Source organism: Limanda limanda, chromosome 1 (assembly GCF_963576545.1).
Source record: "Limanda limanda chromosome 1, fLimLim1.1, whole genome shotgun sequence".
In the NCBI taxonomy this organism is placed as follows: Eukaryota; Metazoa; Chordata; class Actinopteri; order Pleuronectiformes; family Pleuronectidae; genus Limanda; species Limanda limanda.
In genome coordinates this window covers 35,372,168-35,395,558 of record NC_083636.1, presented here as the reverse complement: position 1 = coordinate 35,395,558, position 23,391 = coordinate 35,372,168, and the positions used below count along the sequence as shown (strand labels likewise).

The 23,391-nt window shown below is 42.0% G+C and overlaps 3 protein-coding genes across 3 annotated transcripts; 1 reads left to right on the top strand and 2 right to left on the bottom strand.

Moving 5' to 3' along the window:
• Window positions 1-1,160: 1,160 nt before the first annotated feature.
• Window positions 1,161-7,579, top strand: ggcx (gamma-glutamyl carboxylase). Its single transcript, XM_061074689.1, has 15 exons — window positions 1,161-1,342; window positions 1,574-1,777; window positions 1,991-2,149; window positions 3,148-3,313; window positions 3,407-3,485; window positions 3,575-3,681; window positions 3,793-3,956; window positions 4,047-4,348; window positions 4,729-4,860; window positions 5,231-5,382; window positions 5,478-5,647; window positions 5,773-5,903; window positions 5,995-6,142; window positions 6,319-6,523; window positions 6,603-7,579. Exons 1-15 carry the CDS (start codon window positions 1,318-1,320, stop codon window positions 6,760-6,762), a joined length of 2,304 nt encoding a protein of 767 aa, XP_060930672.1. The 5' UTR covers window positions 1,161-1,317; the 3' UTR covers window positions 6,763-7,579.
• Window positions 7,580-7,584: 5 nt separating this feature from the next.
• Window positions 7,585-14,107, bottom strand: snx24 (sorting nexin 24). Its single transcript, XM_061074700.1, has 7 exons — window positions 13,894-14,107; window positions 11,746-11,829; window positions 10,570-10,674; window positions 10,267-10,361; window positions 10,139-10,168; window positions 9,860-9,924; window positions 7,585-9,746 (listed from the first exon to the last, which is right to left on the bottom strand). The coding sequence occupies exons 1-7, from the start codon at window positions 13,960-13,962 to the stop codon at window positions 9,676-9,678; spliced, it is 519 nt and encodes a 172-aa protein (XP_060930683.1). The 5' UTR covers window positions 13,963-14,107; the 3' UTR covers window positions 7,585-9,675.
• A 1,678-nt stretch (window positions 14,108-15,785) lies between these two features.
• On the bottom strand, window positions 15,786-20,424 carry loxa (lysyl oxidase a). Its single transcript, XM_061077053.1, has 7 exons — window positions 19,776-20,424; window positions 19,435-19,543; window positions 18,838-18,975; window positions 16,989-17,145; window positions 16,203-16,298; window positions 15,923-16,038; window positions 15,786-15,843 (listed from the first exon to the last, which is right to left on the bottom strand). The coding sequence occupies exons 1-7, from the start codon at window positions 20,422-20,424 to the stop codon at window positions 15,837-15,839; spliced, it is 1,272 nt and encodes a 423-aa protein (XP_060933036.1). The 3' UTR covers window positions 15,786-15,836.
• Between the last annotated feature and the right edge of the window lie 2,967 nt (window positions 20,425-23,391).

Sequence of the window (23,391 nt, the reverse complement as noted above, 5' to 3'; positions counted from 1 at the left end):
AGAGGTGACCAGGAACCTAATGGTAACTCTGGCTGAGCACCAGATGTCCTGTGTGAAGACGAGAGAAACTTCCGGAGGATAATGAAAAGTAAGGAAAAGCTTGAGTGTGCACACCTGGTTGTCTCCAGGTCAACCAGTTCACAATAAATATCTATTTAAAATAAGATTAATAAAACTTAAAAGGAATCTCACTGTCATGCTTATAAGTAAATGAAACCAAAATGATCAAAGAACACCTCAATGCTAAAGTGATGCTGAAAAAAAAAAGGTGCTTGACTAATCCACAATAAAACCTTCACAATTACAATGTTCTTTTCATTGGTGGCTTAATTTGGGGACAATGGCAAAAAATAAAATCAATGGTTCCATATTATTTCAAATTGAATATCTGTGTCTTTTGGATGCCACCTTCTTAGGTTCTGCTACAAATTCTTAAATCCCTGAACGAACAGCAAAAGCAATATTTATGAAAGAATGCTTTTACTTTTAGTTCTATGTTCATCTGCTCACACACCTGCACTCCTCCTGTGTTAACAGCAGGGTGCAGTCATGCACTCGATAAAAGACAGAGGGCATCTTGATGAGGCTTTGTATGAAATTATGTATGAAACCATGTGAGCAGCTTGCTAACTGTGCTCATAGGAGACACAAGCAGATAAAGAACATATTGTAGGAAGATTGTTGGAGGCTAGATTGTGATCATATTGTGAAGCTCTGGTGATGAAGGTTGTAGGTCAATGTTATAAATATTGTCTTTGAAAGTTAAAATTGATGGATGTATGTTGACGTTTTTAAAAGGCACTGATGATAATTATTATAAAACCTCTTCACAGTTAAATCATATGCTGGTAATACTTGAGCCTTGAGCCTGGGAGTGAAATGCTCCTTCCTAATACCCACATGAAAGTGAGATTCAGAGCTGGATGGCTGCTTTGATGTTTCCTCAGACGGTGGCTCTCTGTGTGATGAATTATAGTTATTATTTGGTTCAGTATTTATAAACAGCTGGAGGCGGAAGTGACGTATGAGGTGCTCCCTGTGTTGGGTGGGACTTAAGCAGGAACCAGCCAATAAACCGCGAGCACTTCTTTCACAACATTCCAATCCCTCCCACTCCACCTTCCTCCTCCTCTTCCTCCTCTTCCTCCTCCTCCTCTGCAGTGACCAGTCTGTTTATGCGTGTACGTGCGTGTGCGTGACAGTGACACGTACCTGGGTCTCTCAGTTACGAGACCTGGCAGCAGGAGACCTCCACCTCGGGCAGGCTGAGCAGAGAGATCGCCCCTCTGCGTCCTGAGATCCGGAGCTTTGGGCAGCATGGAGACGAGGGAAGCAGCCGCAGGTGAGGCTGTAGTCTGTGGACAGAGTCTGTGTGAGTCTGTGTTGTGGTTCCGTCAATACAACAACCAGTTAGACCTGCATTTAACCCGGGATAAACTGCTGAGTAAATGGTAGCAGTGTGTGGTGTACAAACATGGCTGAATGCTGCAGTTTTCAGACCTTCTGCATAAATCACATTGGATTTAGAAAACATTTGACTCTTTGACCTTTTACTGTCTCATTCAAACTCTAGGTGCTCTTGTGAGCAGCGATGGGGAGGAACAGGCTGCACAGAATGAGGCAGCTCCTCAAAAAGACCCCGAGCCACCCACCAAAAGCAAGATGGAGCAGATCTTTGGGTTCAAGAAGGAGGACCTGAGCTCCTGGCCAAGCCTGGTGACCCTGCTGAGCCGACCCACTGACCCAGCATCCCTCGGCATCTTCCGCTGCTTGTTTGGTGAGTTCAAATCGTATTATGGCCCATATTCCCCAAATTTCGATGGCAGATTTACATAATATTCAAAAAATATACAGAGAATAGTGTGAGGTATTTCTAAAACATAATTATATGTGCATATATATATATAAAAAAAGGCCTTATTATTTCAGTCTGCAAATAAACAATAACACTGTTGAGTGATTGCATGATGGTCACATGTCTTTCATGCAGGTTTGCTGATGCTCATCGACATCACTCAGGAACGAGGCCTCAGTCACCTGGACTATAAATACCTGGACGGGGCCCCTGTGTGCCGCTTCCCCCTCTTCAACTTCCTACACCCCCTCCCACTGGACTTGATGTACCTGGTGTACGTGGTGATGTTCCTCGGTGGGTCACACACACACTCCTCCATCTTGTCTCAAATCACACGTCCAACAGATCAGACTCTGGTAGGTTGTTTACGGAGTTGTGGTGAAGGAAGCTGTCCCCCTTCTCTTGGGAGTTTTTTGCTGATGCAGTCGTTTCACAGGAGACAGTCTCTGTGGGGAGGCTGTCTATGGTGAAGATTAAAGTGCAGACTCCAGACGGGAAACTTTCCACTTTTATTTTTCCCCCAAGGCGACAACAAGATTGGGACAACAAATTGAGTAGTTTATGCAAGAAGGAAAAACTGGAACACAATGACAATCAAAGTAAATCAATGCTGATGAATCACCAGGGACAAAAATCAAATACTTTAAGAGGTGGACACACACATTTCGGAGCCAACATCCTTTGTAGAAAAACATTTATGTGGTAGCATTTAGCTTGATTTCCCCACAGGGAAGAAATCCATAAACTTTTAGAGGATTTCTCACATTCCAGACATACTACAACCTCCAATAAAACCTTGTGACTGGTACTTTAACATAGAGCTCCAATCAAATATTATTTATTAGATAATCTGTTCAGTGTTTATCCATAAAATCATTAATACACATTTTGTGGCTAACTAATTGAACATAAAAAAATGAGTTTTAAAGAACTTTGTGCAACCTTCTTGATTCTTGTTGACATTTAAAGGGCCATTTCCCACAAATCTTCCTTAAAGTTGAGAAAAGACAGTCAAATTAAAACCAGGCCTGTCAGATATCAAACTCCAAGATTTCCCATAATACAACTCAGCAGCTTTCATCAGACACTCCCTATCATCCTCTCTGAACCTCCTGATCTTCAGATTTCCATCAGAGACAAGGGGAACATTATATTTCAGTTTTCACCAACTCACAGGGACTCTTCATGGACTGGTTAACAGGCATTACTATGTAAAAAACGGTTTAATCAATATTAATATCTGTTGCTATTAGTATCGTAACTTTAGTTGTGTGTCTATGTTTCTAACAAAGGCGCCCTGGGCATCATGCTCGGCTGTCTCTACCGTCTCTCCTGCCTGATGTTCATCTCAACCTACTGGTACGTCTTCTTCCTGGACAAAACCACCTGGAACAATCACTCGTACCTTTACGGCCTCATCGGGTTTCAGCTCACGCTCATGGACGCCAACAGATACTGGTGAGATGATGTTGTGTTGTGTTGTGTTTCTGTCCCTGTTTGCGTGTGATCCTAACAGAGGGAGATGTTTAAAAAAAAGGTGTGTATTTGTAGGTCGGTCGATGGATTGCTGAGACCTTCTATAAGAAACAGGCACGTGCCTCTGTGGAATTACACTTTGTTGAGGACACAGGTTTGTACATCAGTGCATTTTTGAAATGTTTAACTTCAATAATTCATGAAAACAGTACAGGCATTAAAATGTTTTTTCTTTTTTTGAAGATATTCTTTGTTTACTTCATCGCTGGAATCAAGAAGTTGGATGCTGATTGGGTGGAGGGATACTCCATGTCCTACCTGGCTCATCACTGGCTTTTTGATCCATTCAAGTAGGTTTCATGAAGCAGCTCAGTCTGCAGTTACTTCAGCTTTTAATTGACTTGCGTTGGAACCTCAGTGCCCCGACTCAGAACTCGCTGTACCAAACATTATTTCTCCAGGGTGATTCTTCCTGTGGAGTTAGTGAGTCTGCTGGTGGTGCACGGAGGCGGCCTCTTTCTGGATCTGACCGCTGGCTACCTGCTGTTTTTTGACGCCACAAGATCTTACGCCATTTGCTTCGTCTCCTACTTCCACTGCATGAACTCTCAGCTCTTCAGCATCGGTAAGTCTGTCGCCTCACCTCAACCTAAACATGTTGAATATTTAAAATTCTGCCGGTTTTGGACGTATTGTTTTGTATCATCGTCCTCAGGGATGTTTCCCTTCACCATGCTGGCCACCAGTCCTCTCTTCTGCTATGCCGACTGGCCCAGAAGATTCTTCTCCCACTTCCCGGCGTTCCTCAGGGGGGTGTTGCCGCTCACCTCGCCGGATCCTCAGCCCAGCCCCTCCTGCGTTTACCATGAGATCCAGAGCACCAGTGCTGACCGCCAGGAGACCCCACCTGTTGCCAAATCTTCCAAACTGAGATTCAAGCACAAGCTGGGAGCCATTTTTACAATTATCTACATCCTTGAACAGTTATTCCTGCCTTACTCCCACTTCATCACAAAGGTATATTAGCCTCTTATGTTTTCTTTAGCCTAAGGGAGCCTGTTACTGTTTCATGAATTGCATTACAGTACATTTAGCTATTGCCTAATTTACCTTCTGCCTAAAAGGACCGAACTTTCTTATCAGCTAAAGCCTCCTGATCACTGTGAGTCACCAGACTGAGAGTTGCTCAATCAGAGTAAACAGTCTTTGGTCTACAGCAACCAGCAGTTCAGCTGATGTGCTCAGTAGAAAAGTGAAAGCACTAAAAAAGCACTTATTGGTCATTTTTATCTTTGTTTTTAGTTTTTTAAATCGTCAGAATTAATTAAGAAACAGGTGAAACTTTTCAAAATCGTTCTTATTAATATGGAATTATCCCAAATCATTCATTCTTCCAGGGTTACAACAACTGGACCAATGGCTTGTACGGCTACTCGTGGGACATGATGGTTCACTCCCGCAGTCACCAGCACGTTAAGATCACATACAGAGATGCTTCGACTGGAGACGTCGGATATCTGAACCCAGGGGTGAGTTTCAGAGGAAAACACCTGCAGAGAAGATGTTATAGAGGATTCCATTAACTCATTCATCCTTATAAATGACTTGACAAAATATACAAGTCATTAACATCTAAAAACCTTATCAGTTTAAAATGATTTAGCAGCAGACCACTCAAAGTGCTTTACAGTACAAGTCACTTTCACCCATTCACACATGTTCTCACAGCACTTCTATATGCTTTTACTATTACACCATACACTCTCGGCACAGGGGCAATTTGGAGTACAGAATCTTGCACAAGGACATCTCAGAATATAGGCTGGAGGAGCCGGGGATAGAACCACCCTCCTTCTCGGTAGTGGCCCCAGTAACAGTAACATTGTCTGTGTTCTCCAGGTTTTCACACAGAGCCGGCGGTGGAAAGACCATGGAGACATGCTGAAGCAGTACGCCACCTGCCTCAAGCACAATCTGCCTCGCTACAACATCTCTGATCCAGAAATCTACTTTGACATCTGGGTGTCCATCAACGAACGCTTCCAGCAAAGGTAGAGGAGCTGTTCTGCTGGAGAGAAAAATATGAGTATTGAGAAATTAACTACTTGTGTGTGTGATACCAACGAGCTCTGGACTCTTCTCTCAGGATCTTTGATCCCCGTGTGGACATTGTGAAGGCTGATTGGTCTCCTTTCCAGCCAAACCCGTGGCTGATGCCTCTGCTGGTGGATCTGTCTCCCTGGAGGACCAAGTTCCAGGAGATCGAGGGCAGTCTGGACAATCAGACTGAGATCGTCTTCATAGCCGATTTCCCAGGTAAGGAATTTGCCTCCTTGTTCTTTCTATTCATAAAGATGGAAAAGTGGAATTTGGCTTTTAGCTTGGTTTGAGTAGATGTACTTATTCTTGTTTGTGCTCACTGACATTACAATATCGTGCAGGTCTCCACTTGGAAAACTTTGTGAGTGAAGATCTGGGAAACACCAGCATCCACGTGTTGCAGGGCACGGTGAACGTTGAGATGGTGGAGGAGAAAAGGAACGTCACTCTGCAGCCTGGCGAGCAGACAAAGGTACATCCACACAAACGCCATCATCACCATTAACATTACACCGTGTGACGTAAGCACTTAAAAGGTTTTACAGTCATGTGAATGTGTGTAGGTTCCTGCTGGAGCGTATCACAAGGTGCACACAGTGTCTGAAGACCCTTCCTGCTTCATGTACGTCTACGTCAACACTACAGAGGCGGCGCTGCAGGAAAACTTCACCAAGCTGTTTGAGCTGCAGGAGCGTATTCGCAACGGGACAGGTGAAAACATCCGCAGGCAGTCAAAACCATGGGGGGATGGTCTAATAAAAGATTAGGATCCATTGAAAATTTGGAAATGTTTCTATTTTTCTAGTTAACCTACATAATATAACTCTAAAAGATTTTGTTCAGGTCTGTCAACTTGCTCAGATACTCACTGGATCTTCATTCCACAGAAACCGAGCCTATTCCTCCCGAGCTGCAGCCTCTTATCGCTGCCGACGACCACGATACGTCGGAGGTCAACGTCACCGACCCGATCGTGCGGCTGTTCCTGAAAAGGCAGCGTCGCATGAAGGAGGTGAAGAAGCGCAGGGAAGCCGGCATGCTGGAGCGGCTGGAACGTTTTTGTGTGAAAAAGTACTACACCATACGAAGGGGGTGAGTGAGACGACGTCCGACCGCTAAATGAATCCCTGAATGAACTGCATCTCATTCACTGGGTCCTCTTCTCTCTAAGATTCTTGATGACGGCCATCGCTATGAGGAACCTGGCGGTGGGCCTGCCTCCTCTGGAACAGCTGACGAGAGAAGTTGACTACGCCAACATGAAAGAACCTCAGGCCGACTCCAACCAGGACGAACGACTCAAGGACGAAGTTGGTCACGGAGAACTTTAAAGCTGCCGCTGGCACCACGGCTCCTCTGATGGATTGCGTGCAGGTGATCACACATTCCAAAGAAATGTGTGTGTTATTACTACTGGACTGTTACTATTTTGAGACTCTGCTGCCCAGGACTCAAAAGATTTTCCAATTTGATAGGCTTCTGGAATATTTGGAATTCCAGTTAGTTTCCATTATTTTGTAAAAAAGCATTTGTCTACGAAACTTTAGTTTTGCTAAGGACCCATTTCTTTAAAAGCTGTCATAAAACCAGTACACTGTACATGGTAACAGATATGCACCGCTTTGCCTTGCAGGATTACATTTAGTTTTCTTGGTTTTGTTTTATATGAATGCATAATGGCTGAATGAGATGACCAAAAAGAGATTTGACAGTTTGTTGAGAATTATTTAAAATCAGAACTCTATGTCAACTACAGTCTTGCGTTGCATGATCTGCAGGGAGATCATATTTTTACTACATTTATGCTGCTTTGCTTGGAATGAAGATGAAGAGCAGAGGAGGGAACCTGAAGGATGAATGGCTGTACACTTCAAAATGGACGAATTTTAAAGGACACGGAAATGAACAGGAATCCGGTTGTTCAACTCCTTGGTACGAATTTACATTTCAGCTCTAATTAAAAGAAAATTCAGGCCAAATTATTTACACACTACATGTAAAGGTTCCACTTCTCGGCACGTTTAACCCTAGAATGTGATTAAAAACAGAATCCAATTGTAAGCTTGTCAGTTGGTTGCCTTTTTATTCCCTTTTGTAATGAAAATCTTATCCTTATGTTATTTTCAATAAAAAAAATCTGTTGACAAATGGTGTTTTGTGGAAATAATGAATTTTATTGATGTCAGTCTTTTTAACATGTCGCCCATTTTAAAGTGCTACAGTTCAGTGTTCACTGTACGTCGTCACTATGGCACATTAATAATACTTTTCACAGAATCAGAGCAAACTTTACACAATATAAATACATATATAAGTCCACAACATGGATGTCTAGGAAACTGTTAAATTTGCTTAAACATAAAATCATGATGGGTTTAGTTGAGGTTAATAGTTCAAGATTCATTTCAGTTAAATATGCAGCTATCATTGTGCTGTAGTGGAGGTCCAGTCACATAAGAAAACACTGAAGGCTGGTTGGACAAGTGCTCAGTCTGTGAAGTGACAACATGCGACATGCTTCACCACACGCGTGTTCACAACAGGAGATGATCTGTAGGTTCATCATTTACAGGGAACAACATCAACTCTCAAGTGTATTGTTAGTTCATATTGCACAGTTTCTACTGGTTTCATTTTAAATCATCACACAAATCCCTTTACACAACGGGTGACTAATCACCACACTGAAAAACTGACCTTATATATATATTATGTATAAATTCCACATTCAATGCAAAATGACTGGTATTAGTGTTTGACACTGGCCTTTAGGAACTGTTTTCAGGAGACTTTTCCCTAATTGAAGCTGGTTTTCATGAAAATGTTCACATCTGCCAAATGTTTCATCGCCATTTTTGATCTTTCTGCCACTCTACTAAACCTACTGACTCAATTTCCATTGAACCCGGTTCCCCCCCCCCCCCCCACTGTCTTTAACATGGCGAGCTAGGTATGCACTCTCACGAGCGCCCGTCCAGTTCTTCATAGTCCAAGTAGTAGAGAGGTTGTGTGTGGTGTACAGCAGCAGTTCAAACCCTGTGATTAGTTCTTAAAGGCTGTTCTTAAAGGCTCATATCTCACTGCTTCTCTTCCTCGTGTTTCATATACGTGGGCAGAGCCACAGCGGCAGAAAGATAAGCAAGCGAAGGAAGCACGGAGGCGTAACAAAGACATGGACTCCACCCTAATCCTCTCATGAGTGTTTTGTCAACATCCACTTTCTGCAACTCCAAAGACGCCCGTCTGGAGCTCAACGTGTCTTTCCTCACTCGCAGGTTGTGCCACATACTTCTAATACATTTTACAGAGACTGGCTCTGAGGCCTGAACCTGAAGATGGTCACCAGATCAAAGTGAGCAACATCGTCCAGCAGCTCCACAGAGTTCACCAGCAACAGCTCTGTCAACACAGGCAATCTGAAGGTACATTAAGGACGCCCGTTTATCTGCCACAGCCTCCAACTAAAGCTTGAATCCTTCCCACACTGCTGTCTCCCTGCACGACCTCAGCTGGCCCCGTTTGGCAGCTAAAAACAGATTGAAAGGTGACATCACTGGCAGAGATGAGGAGGAACCTCCCTGTGTGCGGGCCGTGATCCAGCTCCACTCTACGGCCCTGTGCTTTAAACTGACCAGACAAAAACGCTCCTGTGTCTGTGGTAAATCTTCAGTTCGTCTGGTTCCACAGAGACGGAGCTTAGTAACTTAACTCTCTCTAAAAAAAAAAACAATTCTCCCTTACTTCAATCAACCTTTAAGTTATATTTCCATTTGTATCCTACATTTTCTTTCAGGAAAAAGATAATCAATATTAATGTATTAGTCTTAATCATTTCCTCTACTAATCTTCTTGATTATACCATATGCAAGCTTTTCCTAGTTATTTTGATTGTTAAGTCTCAAAAGATACAAATTAATCTGCCTTACTGACTTACACTTCTTTTTATAGCTGAAATAAATTGTTAACTTAAACAATTTTTCTAGGAAGAATCAGTCAAATTCATTGAAATACGGGTCAGTACTAGGATAACATAATTTTTCTGTGTTGAAATGTGGTGCCAGTGATTTATTGACAGGTTAGGCCCCTTTTTAACATCTGGATTTTTTTGTGACATGCTTTGGGAAATACAGATGAGGCTCAGTGCACCTTCCCATGTTTCATCGTCGATGATACACACCGAAAATGGTGTGATAATGTGGAGCACCCTTTTGGGGGGATGCGTCGTCAGACTCGGTTCTGCAACTCTACCTCGGCTGGAGATCTGGGTAGAAAACTCCATGGATCACACCTTCAATCACAACATTCGCAAACGCATCTGAGAGGGAGGAAGAAAAGAACGGTTTAGATTTGTAGTTAATTTAGGATAAGATATTAGAATTTTGAAAGAACCCAATTTTATTACAGTGCACAGACTAGGCTTGAGCTCACCGTGTGCAGATGGTAGCAGGTAGGGGTCTCTCAGAAACAACATGACCGGCTGATGGGACAGTTTACTGAAAAGAGTAAATGGGATGTGACCCAGTTGGTGAGCAGTTTCATGCAGCGTATAAATAAACAGTATGAAAGCACAGGGGCTGTCACTGTCATGCAGGCTGAAGGCCACAGGCAGAGCAAATAATGACTGAGGTTTGCACCTGGTCAAAGTGCAAAACGAGAACCTCTCATACAATAGTTCAGTTGATTAAAGAGTAAAACAAAGTGACTCACCTTGATTCGTCTGATTCCGTATCGAATGACCTTAAAGAAGGATAATAAAGGTTTAGACGTTCCGCCTTTCAGCAGCCTGGGAACAAATCAGTCCTTTACTTTATAGAAAAGCTACAGTTTCAACTCACCCGCAGCTCTCTGTTTTTGGCACTGAGGGATAGTGGCGGATATTCAGGAAATCCAGGAATATCTTTGGAATAACCTCATTTTCCATGATTATAGTCTGAAAAACAGAGAAAACTAAAGCAAATTGCAACGTTTGGTGCACAACTGCACGTCTGTTTCTTTGTTGGTTTGAACTCTTCGACAATATGTTTATACAGTTACTCTGGTTTAGACATAACTTGTATTTGGAAAGACTGCATGCATGACTATTTTCTTCTTCCTGTGGGGAAACAGTCCCAGCAGGCGGAGTGAAGGTATCACTGTACCTGCAGGTAGAGCTCCAGACCATGTCTCCTCTGCTCCACCACTTTGGGAACCCAGTTTCTAACATGTTTCGAAGGAATCTCAGGGGGTTTGATGCTCTTCTTCAGCTGGAGGAATAACAAGGCATCATTAAAACATGTAAATGTCACAGCAGATAGTAAGTTAGCAGCTCCACAAAGCATCACGGAGTTACTGAAGTTAGTTGGTGAGAAACTTTGGAGTCAAATTGTCTTTGGCTTCGCTAGAAAGCTTTAAAACAGTTAATGACAACTGAAAATACAAGACGCTGATGAAAACAGCAAGTTTCAAACAAACAACATGGTTTGAAATGAATAAATACAATAAAACTGACTAAATTAATTAAAAAAAAGGCACATAGGTGCTTTGAGTAATATAAGTGAATAGTCAAACATACACATATAAAACTAATAACAATTAAAGAAAAAAGAAAAAATTAACTGGAAAAAAAGGACGTATTATTTTTTATTTTTTTTCACAATAGGCTTAGCAAATAGTAGAAATAATAGATAAAAGTCAAACTGATGATGCTAGAACCAAAACAGCTAAATGAAATTCCACTGTGATTCATCTTAGTATTCACCATTGTGCCCTTTTTCTACGGTGATATGTCAAACTCTGAAAACAAAACGTGGGTGACTGAGCGGTTAGAGGAAGAGGAACTCCTCTCTGAAGCTGCAGAACTACCGACTTATTTAAATTGTTCACATGGTTAACCACCGCCACCACATCTGCTATTTATTGGTTGATGAGATTTATTGTGCAATCATTTATATAACTAGTGCTTGGTTAATTCCTGTTTTAACTACTAATTAATGTATGTGTTAGTTTTTTTTACCACTAAATCAATTGTTTAGTCTCTGAAATATCCAACATTGAGGAGGAAACTCAAAGAGCCAAAGGTTTCATCTTCAAACTGAACAACAGCCAAAAGTCCAAACAGGTTGTTTTAAAATAATATGAGAAAAAGCATCATATTGAAGATGATGGAATCTGCAAGTGTTCATTTTCATTTGATAAACCATTTTATATTATAATTGACCTTTAATATTTCTAGTGGTTTGACCAGTTAGTATTTCCCCCTATTTAAAGGCTATAGACTTGAACTACTGAACAAAAGGAGCGATGCCCCACCACACGATTGCTGAACCGAATCTCACCAGTTTATGCAAAGCGTGGAATTCGCTGTAGCGTTTCTCCACAGAGTGTTGTCTGCCGTTCATCAGCACGTCAATTCTAAAGACCTGAAAGACAGAAGCAAATGAGTGAGTGCTACGTGTTCAGCGTCAGTTGGATTTATCTCCAGAGTTCCCCCGGCCAGAAACGTCCCTCCCTGTCCACACAGCCAGTGTGTGAGTGAGTGATCAGCTGACTGTGGAGCCGTCAGTTACTGTTGGTGTCAGCTAGTTACCGAGAGGAAGCATCTGGCTGCTACAGTGGAAAAAAAAGAAAGATCTGTGAGAGTTCCTGCTGACATCCCGAAACAGATCGTCTTCTACTTCCCTCACTTTACCGGACTGTTCCGTGAACACGTTGTTTCTTACTTCACTCACGTTTGCCTGCGTTGTGTAAAGAGGGAAACCGACTCTTGAATGACGGCAGTGATGTTCATGTAACTCTGTGCTGGTTGTGTAAACACAGAGGACTGCGCCTTCCGAGACAGACAACAAGTCATAGTTATTAACAAATCCTGAAACGACTCAAGAGCTGGAAATGAGATGACAGCACGTCATGAACATGACGACGATTGGGATGTGACTAATGTCCAAAAGAGAACAAACAATCAAAATATTTCATTTGATCAAGATGTTTGCTTCTTATCATGTATGTATTTTATGAGCTTTTATATAATTTTATAGAAGTTCTTCCCCAAAACTAAGCCACAGTAATACACTGGTTTCTAATCCACGGGTCCCATTATAATTCTGAGGGTCACACGATAAATAAAATGCTAAAAATAAGTCTGTTCAATTATTCGACCTTTTCTTTCTTGTCGGGCCTAAATCTGATACACAGACAAACCTTCCTTATACTTAAAAACTCCATATTTTCAGTCACAGCAGGCGGTAGAATCAGTTCTTAGGAAGACAATGAAGTACAGGAAATGTATTTATGATCATAGATGTTACTGTCATGTCTGTATGGAAAATATGAAGCTAAGACTAGCAGCTGGTTAGCTTATGAAGGGGAAAACAGCTGGCTTGAATTCAAATAACAAAATTAGGCCACTGGGATGGAGTCAGTGCTCAGTATCAGCAGGTTTAATGAGTGGAAGAATAAAAAACTTGGACTGGTTGATGACAGAATGAAGCTTTAACAGCAATGCGTGTTCAAAGCATCAAAACAAATGAAACTGACCTGATTTCTACTTTTGATATGTCTTTAACGGTTTTATAGAAGCTCATACTAAATCGATTGGTTTAAACCTATAAGGTGACATTTAAAGGTTCACTAACAGCTAAAGGAGAAGTTTCGAAGTTTCACAGTTTCGGTCATTCAATATAAACACAGACACACTGAAAACCTTCCTCCATGTCAGATACTAGTTTATTTCCCCCATGTAAAGTAATAGAGGATAACTTCTCTTATTTTGTGAAAATAAATGTAATGCAGTTTACATGTTATGAGGTAACAAGAGGTTTCAAAATAAGTCAGTCAAATAAAGTGGATTTCCACCATTGGAAAAGTCTCTTCAGTATAAAACTCCCTCTGTGTGTTTCCATGCAGAGCTGCAGTGATGGAGGTAAAAACAGAGAAATGTTCTCTTATAAAACTGCTGCAGCTTCAGATTCACTTTCTACTTTATCTGCTGCACTGCTGCCACCAACACGTACTATAAAAAACCATAGGGAACCTTTAGGTGACGGAGGAAATGATCACAGCAAGAAAAGCCTGTTTCAATGATCATAAACAGAGAGGACATGCGACCACCTTTCTTTAGATGGGCTTTTTAAAAAGTGTGAACCTCTGCTTTAATACGAGCTGACTCTTTCAAAGTTCTTCAAGCATGTTGTGTTCATGTCAGAGGAATCCTCTCATCTGGATCCATAGAAAACAATGTAAACACAACTTTACAGTCAAGAATCTCTGGTATAGAATGTTTGACCAGTAGATCTGAGCAGATTCATATTTAAGAGGATGAATTCAGATGATCTGAAGCTTTAAATCCCAAGACACATGTTGTTGTTATATCACACACACACCCACACACACACACAGACAACACACAAACCGACCGACACACACTCAGACACACACACAGACAGACACAGACACACGCTGAGCTTATTGTGATGATCGCAGCTCACCGTGTATCCTTTCTCGATCGAGTTGTTTTCCGATCGAAACGAGGGGATCGATACGTTCACCGGATGCATCTCGACTTGAAAACGCGTTTAATCTACTGAATAATGTTTAATCCTGTGTCACACACTCTCTCTCTCTCTCTCTCTCTCTCTCTCTCACACACACACGGATACAGACACACACCAACACACACACTCGCTGCTGCTGCTGGTGGGCTTCTCCAGTTTCTCTGACAGCCCGATCAAAATCACTGGATTTAAATAGGAGGAGAAAGTGTCAGTGCTGCCCCCTGGTGCAGAGGAGGACACAGTTACAGACAGGGTGGTGACACTGCGGCTTATTTTAATCTTGTAGAGAAAAAAAAAGTCTCCAAATTTCTGTTTGGAGTTAAAATGTTTAATGTTCAGTTGTTATTTAGTTGAAATAAAGGAAAACTCACACAGATCAATAATTTTCTCATTAATATTCATATTTTTTCTTTATAATTTAACTGCCATTAGAGCTAAAATGACACATATCTCCTATGATGAACATTGATGAACACATTATATAATCAATTATTAATCTGTTAATCTTAATGTGGTAACACTTAAAACCCACCCATTTTTATTCATAAACCATATGTAGACATTATATATTTATTATAAAATATTTATAAGCTAAGAGTGTATATTGATGTAAAGTAGTTGGCAATAATTATAAAAAATTATGACGATTTATATATGTATTATTACATATGACTACAACTGTAATTTACTATATTCTCAGCCATTTAATTACATGTATACACCTGCTTCCACTACAGGAGAGCAATAAAGTTGCTGATAAAAACATTATTTAACAGTTAAATCTACTTACAACTACATTATAATGTGTTTAATACCATTTATTAATGGCTAAACATGATAAATATGCTACTTTAAATGTAAAGTGTGTCCAACTATTTGAAGTTCCTGTCTTAAGTTATTTAACAAAAGGGCATCTCGTCCATATTTAGATATGAGGATCATTTCCTGATGGCACTGAGTTTGCCTGTGAAAACACTAACACGAGTATTATTAATCAAAAGTCAGGAAATCCAGCCACACCAGTCTCACAAGTTGTACATCTTCATCACAGTAAACTGCTCAGTTACAGGAGAACTTCTTCAGCCAAAAAGGAAGAAAGGAGAAAAACATCTGGCTCCTGCTTTTCTACTCTGACGACTGCTTTTTAGCTTTTTCTCTGTTTTAAATCATTATCAGATGAATATTTTGGGTTTTGGTAAAGAAACCAACATAAATATTTTACTTTGGGATTCGGGGCCTTAATGAAAATAATCACCACTTCATCGTCACCAATCCCAATCAGTCACTCTACAGTCTCCAATTATAATAATCTAATTGTGACTCTTAATGTCAATCAAACTGAAAAGGTTAAGAACCAAATGAGAGAGAGGTCACTGCAAACTGATCAGTCCATCAAAAATGATACAATATCACAAAGTTTTATTCAAGTTTCATCAAAAGCTTTGGATTAAAGAGAAAGAGTTTCTTCCATTGCATATAAATACAACACATACATTTAGCTTTAAACAAGTGGTTCATTCAAAAATTGTGATATAAACTGGCTTATGTGTGTGTTTGTCTATTTCGGCCTCTAAATTTCATGGATTTTATTCTAGAGGGGATACGAGAAGCAAGCATAAAGTAAAACGCAATACAGGTAAGAAAAATTAAAAAAGAATAAAGGTGAGAAATCATTATATTTTTCAGTAGCAGGAAAAAAAAAACTACACAAGCAGAGAGGGATTTAACATTATCTGCCACTATGACATCAGATGACTTATTTTTTTCTAAATTGAGATTATTAAATTATAAAATTAAATGAATTTTTTGTTTTTATATGCAGTCCTCTTCATTTTCATTTCTGTCTCAGCTGAGGTGCTGTGAATGACTGGCGATTTTTAATACCTGGAAGAAAAAAAAAACAACAATAAGAATAAAAACACAATAAGGACATATATAAAAATATTTGAGACGTGATACTTACCCTGACATCTGACAACCTGACACGTAGGCGTAGTTGCCAGTGTAGCGGACATCACAGCGCACAATGTTGTTGCTGTAATCTGATTCTGGGACGTGATAGGAGGGATTTACACTGACCTGTGGAGAAGAACAACAAAATACATAATATTTAATAATCAGTAGCACAATGGAGACTTAAATCAAATGAGCATGACTGCAACCTGGCACCAGAAAAAGTTTAACGGCAGAGTTTTAAGGTGTCCATGGAGGACGCTAAACGTCATCTGGTATTTCTAACAAACCTTGAGGATGTAGTTCCCAGGTTTCGCATCTGTGATGTCGATCCACTGACAGTCGATGTCTGCGTTGTAGGTGTCATAACATCCTGGGCTCAGGCCCTGCACATTAGATAGCATCAATATAAACATTATACAAACTGGTTCATATAGAAAAGTTCAATGTAATTGTTGTAAGGTGGAAAAATTCAAATAAAAAGACAAATAATGATTGTGTTTTGGATGTAAATAAAAAAATAAGGAGGTAAGGGAACATTTTTGCCGACCAAAACAATGAAAAAAAAAGAGCGGGATGGAAAAAGAGAACATGTGCAACACATTTGATCTCAGACGTTCAGGAAGTGCACTAAAAGACAGCTGCCTCAGGAAAAGAACACGTTCTTTTTTTTGGGCTGAAATTTATGAACCACAAATCCTGTGACAAAGCCATTAAGTGAAAAACAAGTCAAGTGAAACTAAATTTACAGCTCTCTTTATGGTCTCAAGTGAACTGGACTTTGTTTTGCAACAGTTATGATTCACACTGGAATTTTGTTATTATTAAAAAAATATATTATTATGTCACAGTAGGAAAAGCACAGATGTGAAGATAAAAATGAATAATGGCTGAATTCTGTTCAGCCGCTTAAATTGTCAAGCTGCACAATATTGGATATTTGAACATATATGAGCAGGTAAGCCTTTTGTGCCTTTGTGGTCATCTTCAAAACAGAAGGCTGTTCTTTTTGAAAATAAACATGCAGGCCTAAAATGCAGGAATGAAATTTGTGCTGCGGGAGTTATCTTGGACACCTGGGTATGTGCGGTGCAGGCATATCGCCTGTAGTATCCGTAGTCGCAGGACGTGTCCTCCAAGCAGAAGCTGGCCTTGTGGCCCTCAGCCACCGAGTGATGAGTGCTGGCGTCCAGCAGTTCATAGTGGCTGAACTCATCCATGCTGTGGTAGTGCCTGTGGATCAGCAGCACAGTGTTTAACTCTTCTATTCATTGTCACCGTTGCACCTTTTTAAAACAGCCAGACACTGTTTGTCACCTCGAGACACCCGACAGGGATTGTTGGCTTTGAGTTATCACGACTAGAACAAAGACTGTGGATAAAGATGGACAGCACTTCTTTCCGCTGTCAGGAAATTAAGCCAAAATGTCTGGGATTCGGACGCTGCCATCTGGTGCATTTGGAGTCAAGGTCTGCAGATCAGAGGAATGAGCCGTGGTACTTTTTTGTTGGGTCCATGCCCCATACACTAACATGGAGGAAGCAGGATTTATGACCTTTAGCCACCAGGGGGCGATTGAGATTCTTTGGGTTCCCTTTTGGGGAGCTGTCATGTCGTCCAGCTGTATATACAGTCAATGGACTAGAGACATCACAGGCGTTTCTTTTATTTATCATTTACATGACTGCATATGGACCTAAATCTGGTTTCACAACATTATCTAAAAGAAAGCGTTTTTTTAAATGAGCCTTAACAGTCTGGTTTTTAACTTCAGTTGACTTTGAAAACACTGAGAGAATATCTATACTGCCTACATCAACAGTTTACGGGACTGCTGCCAAACACGATCCATCTCAGGGATTAGAACAGTCGGCCGCTTGTTTCACAACATAACTATGGACTGAGGTCGTCTCTGTGGAACCAAAGAAAAACTGGAGGCTTTTCCAGAAGCAACGAAAATATCTCCGGTTTCTATTTTCGACCTGTTCTCCTCGTCACCCGATTTTGTTTCACAACGTCTGGTTTTGCAGTTGTTATAGAGCTGAATCCAAAGGTCGTGTGAAGGTCAGTGGAAACCCAAAGAAGGTTTTACTGCGTTTGTGAAGGTTGAAAAGGACATCTTTCAAAGTTTATCGACACAAATAAAACTTGTTGTTAAAATGTCTGTTCTGATATCAAAGATCTCCACAGCACAATAAAAACAGCCAAAGGTAACACAGCTGTGGCTCAACAGGGGGTGCCATTCCACAACTATACTGGAAGAGACCAATAGTGATGATGATGATCACATAACTGTTCAGGGATTTATATTTGTAATGAAATTAACTGATGAATGAAACAATTACAAATGCTTCAATCACCAGTCCATACTCTTATTAAAGATGTTAATTTAAATACACATATATAGAGCCATCGGATTGAGGACTGGTTTATATATTCATTCAACTTTTTTAACATATCATGTAGTGGCGAGCTGAGGAAACACAATCTATAACCTATTATCTCATTTATGTCTAAAAGACAAATTAAAGAACATTTTTTGAATCACAAGTTATCAAAATGTTCTGTGGTTTGCAGACATACACAGATCTTATGTGAGAATGACCCAAAAATAAATTAACTTTGCATGTAAATAGTCTGAATCGTAGTTTTATTTTATATTTTTTCACTTAAACAATAAAACAATATGTTTTATAACCTCATACCTGTTTTTTGATATTATTGTGAGTGATTATCACTAAAGGCACCATTCTATAGGCACCATGTGTCATTCTCTTGTGTTCGCTTTCCTGGCGGCATCGGTCAAACTGAAATCAGAGTTATTTCTGAGTTTGTGCTGAAAAAGGAAACATGTTCATTGACAGTTAAAGGTGTTAAAAAAACAATATAATACAGATAGGTGAGTGATGGGACTTCACACTCACTGGTGACAGCTGTGCCACTCCCAGGAGTAGCGAGGCCTGCTGGGGAGGAAGTCGGCCGTGCCCTGGTTCTTGACTCTCTGAGGGAACCTCAGCAGCATGCGGGTGTCGTAGTCTCTGACATCGCCTCTGTAGGCCGAGCTGTAGGAACACACCAGGGAAAGATCACATTTGGACACAATGACATCACCAAGATTGTTTTTTTTTTCATGGTGCATCTCCTCCCCTGCAGTGAAGCAGGCTCCTGTCTGTGTGTAAATAAATGATGGGTGGAAAAAAAAAGAAAAGTTTGGGTGCAGATGGTTGTTTGGGTTTAGATTTCAATGTGTTTACTCTTCAGGCTTTCTCTTCCCCCGGCAGACTATCATTAAGCTTTTACACAAATCCACCACTCCACCCCTCTGCACCATCAGTGGCAGGACTCGGTTAATTCCACCTCCTCTCCTGCTTCCACATGGGCAGCCCTCACCCACAGACACTTGAGGTGGTTGTTATGGCTCAAAGCTTTCTGAATCACACTCACACTTGGCTGCACACCCAACTTTTTTTTTTCTTTGTTCCTCCCCACGGATTAAACCTGACAGCACGACGAGTCTGTACCTTGACAAACAGTTCTCCTCAGCTGCACATCTCAGGTTATACATGGGGACTCTCTGGACATAGGCAGAGGCTTGGATATAGTACGGGTCAGGTACGAGATCAGGGAGACCTACAGAAACACAACAGGGATATGAGCATATAAGAGAATTAATCATCAATCAGCCAATGACCTAACAAGCAGAAAACAGAGGGTAAATAGTTTATACACATGCAGAAGTTTCAAGGAGACAGACCATGAGCAACTGATTAGTTATTGAGTAACTAATTCATTGATTGATCAATCGATTAAAGTCACTTTGGCATCATAACCATCACTTGAATGCAGATTGCTCCTCTCTTACCGTACTGATTGTACCTTGTGCCATATCCAGGTCTCGATCTGGGCCTCGGTCTCTCGTACACGTCATAATGATTATAATATGGATTATCACTGTCAGTGGACTTGTATGGGTCGTAGGGATCGTCAGCGGCCATCATGTCTTCTCTCCTGGGCAGAGGTGGACTCACAGTGACCTTCTCCTGGGTCTCGTTGGCCCTGGTGCTCCCCTGCGTCCCCGTGCGCTCACCGGTCCGGTCCTGGTGATGCTGGCGGTGCTCTCGTCCTCTCACCAGCGCAGTCACAAGGCTCTGCTGGTTCGATGCTGGCTGGGGGGGGAGGTGCTGCTCCCGCTGCTGCTGCTGAGCCGCCGGCTGGCTCTGGGTGTCCGGGTGTCTCACGTCCCCATCCCGGGTGATGGTGACAGTTCTCTCCTGCACTTGCTCCTGAGTTGCGCCCCTCCGCCTCGGGGGCTGATACTCCGATCCCTGGCTCAAAATGCTGAAAACCTGCCCGTTGTGGGACCACTGGAGCGTGTTCCGCCGAGCCGGTCTTTGGTTATTTCCTACTCTCGTCCCTGGATTTCTCTGAGACTGTGTAGCTTGCAGGATGAACACAAATAAATAGACGCACACATATGCGTAAAACGGCGCGCCAAGTATGCGTAATCCCATTCTGAACGCAGTTCAAGGAGGCTGGAGGTGACAAAGCGGATATTTATAATGAGCAGGGGGTTTCCACTAGTCTTGCACTTAAATATCCCTCATGTCTGTTTGAAGGATTTCCAGTGAGCAGAGAGGAGAAGCTAAGTTTCAGTGTATCCGATCCGAAAGATGATGATGGTGGTGAGGAGGAGGAGGAGGAGGAGTTCAGCATTTGGAGTTTCTGAAACTGCTATATAAGTCTGGTGCTGCTGCTCATGTAACCACTGGATCCGTGATGTCTGGTTGAGCTCAGCCATATGTGTGTTTGATAACTGCTCTCTCTGACCCTAAAGAGTCTTTACTGTGCAACTCCTCTTCTTCATCCATTGCACATTTCACTCACAGTTTTATGAAGAACAGTCAGATACAGGCAAACCACTTCGAGAAATCTTTCCTACTTAGTTATGAAAGCACATAAATATTAGGAGCCACTTCACAGAAACTGTTTTTTTCTTTTTCTGCCAGGTCAGCAACGTGAAATGATAAATAGCCTTTTCCTCTGACCGTTGGATGATCTCCCAACCGAATTGCAGCACAGTCTGCCAGAGTTCTCTGCGCTCTCCCACTTTCTCACAGGAGGATCTCCGAGAAACCTAAACATGACTCTTTGATGGCCTTGCAAAATTTCCTCTCTTCTCTTTTCTTCTGGGAAACCAGCTCCCACATCACCCCCCTTTAACCCAGCCGCGCCTCAGTCCTGTCTGCATGGAGCCACACTGCAAACGTGAATGACTCGTCACATGCATCTCACAGTCTGAGGTCACAATTACTCTGTTCTGAGTTAGGAACAAAAAGAGGCAGGGGCGATACTTGATATCTGTATTTCTGCGTCTGCTGGCACACCGGTGACCCCAAGCTCCTCTCCTGATTAATCTAAATCATTTTCTGCAGTCCAGTCAAATCACTGCCCTGCTGTTAACACCAGGGGGATAATGCATAGCTTGGGAAACTTCACCCCAAGCCACTCATTTTGCTCTTTCTTTACACCAAACCAGTCCTTTCTAGCATGCACACAATTCACCGCAGGCCAGCTGCTGCCAAACCACAGCAAACAGTCACAAGGACTTTTTACAGTTTCCCAAATCACAGTTTTATGAGAGTGTTGACGTAAAAGAAGCACAGTGTGGATTATATGAGATGGATTTCCTCCAACGCGTATTATTTAAGAGATGTTGTGAGGCACATTCATAAAAGCCCATGGATTCGAAAGCAAATCGTGATTAAGAAATAGAAAATTATTCAGCAGCAGAGGCTTCCCTCAACAAAAGACCATAACTCCACATCATACTTTACTGTTCCATCTCCTTACACTAGGGGGCAGATATCTGTAAATGTATAGTCTGTTGCAAGTTGCAAGCATTTTCTTATCAGCACCTGAGGAGGTTGGCAAGGAAGTGATGGATTATTGAGTTTCTCACACAAACTCTTAGTTATTTCGTCAGATGTGTAAAAATACTGGAGAAGCGCAAGTGTTGAAGCCAGAAATGGTTGCAGGAAGCTCCCACAGAAACACTGATCTCCTGAACTCGCAGAGTAAGAGTCTGAGGACAAATGCTTTCTTTTCTAAGAGTGTTTTGTTCAACGTCACACGACAGGGACTGAGTAATGGTCTAAATGGTAAATTGTCTATATTTACATTGTGCTTTTCTAGTGTTGAGGACCACTCACCATTCACACATTCACACATTCGTACAGTGCATCCATGTGCAGCACTTTCTCTGTCATACATCACTCGTACAATGTGGGCACAGCCATTAAAGGCAATTTGAGGTTCAGTATCTTACCCAAAAACACTTCGGCTTGCGGAATGGGGGAGATGGGGATCAAACCGGCGACCTTCTGGCTAGTGGACGACCCACTCTACTTCCTTGACAGTTATTTCCTCTTTTACTTTGACTTCTAAACTTGATCCATTCAGTCCAACATTTGATTTGTCCATTCACAAGCCTGCTAACCTTCAGAGGAACATTGACATTTTGAGGGAAATCGCATGCCCACGACAACGTCTGATCCACAGCACTGACTATTTTGTGAGAACCCCTTGAAGTCTTTCGCTGTATGTACAGGAGACTGCATCGACACCATGGAAAACCCCCTCAACTAGGCCTCATGCCCAGTTAAAAACTTCATATTTTTAGAGGTTTGGTAACAAGTATAGTGTGTTTCATTGGGGGTTGGTTTGGTTCGATGTAGCACCCCCCCAGGTCCAGTGGCGGCTGGTGACATTTTTTTTGGGGGGGGCGCACTTGGGCGGCGCGGTTTAAATAGCCCACCGCAATGAGAAAAAAAAAACTCCGGGGTGCTCCGGGGACCTCCGGTCCGGGTCCCCGGACCGAGACCGGGACGTCCCCGGACACGTCCCGGTCTCCGGAGCACCAGAGGGAGGTGCACCCGGGGAGGTGCACGGTGCTCCGGTCGCGTCCCGGTCGTCCCGGACGTCCCGGTCCCCGGGGAGGTGCTCCGGTGCTCCGGGAGGTGACCGAGACGAGGAGCACGTCCCCATGCACGTTAACATGTGGGTAAAAATTTCAGCTGATTATTACTGATCAATAAAACTACACACACGACACAGTAAACAACAATGATTCTATCTGTCCACTGTCTGTCCTCTACCTGTCTCACTCAGTGCTCCGGGACCGGAACTGCACCTCCGTGCAGATTAAAAGTATCTGCTAACTATGCAGCTCCTGTAGATCAGTGATAAGGTCTCTGATTGGACAGTCCTGTCAGCATGATGTATAAGAAACCCTTTCATTGGCTGTAGGCGCAAGTGAAGTGCGCCCATGGCTCGAACTGTCATCCGCCATTGAGAAGCTGTCCTTGCTCAAATGTTCCTGCCCCTTTTGTTGGCTTCCATAGACTTCCACTTGCCCGGCGCCCACAGGGAGGAGTGGCTTCTCTCTCAGTGATAACGAATGGCAAATATATTACCAAATA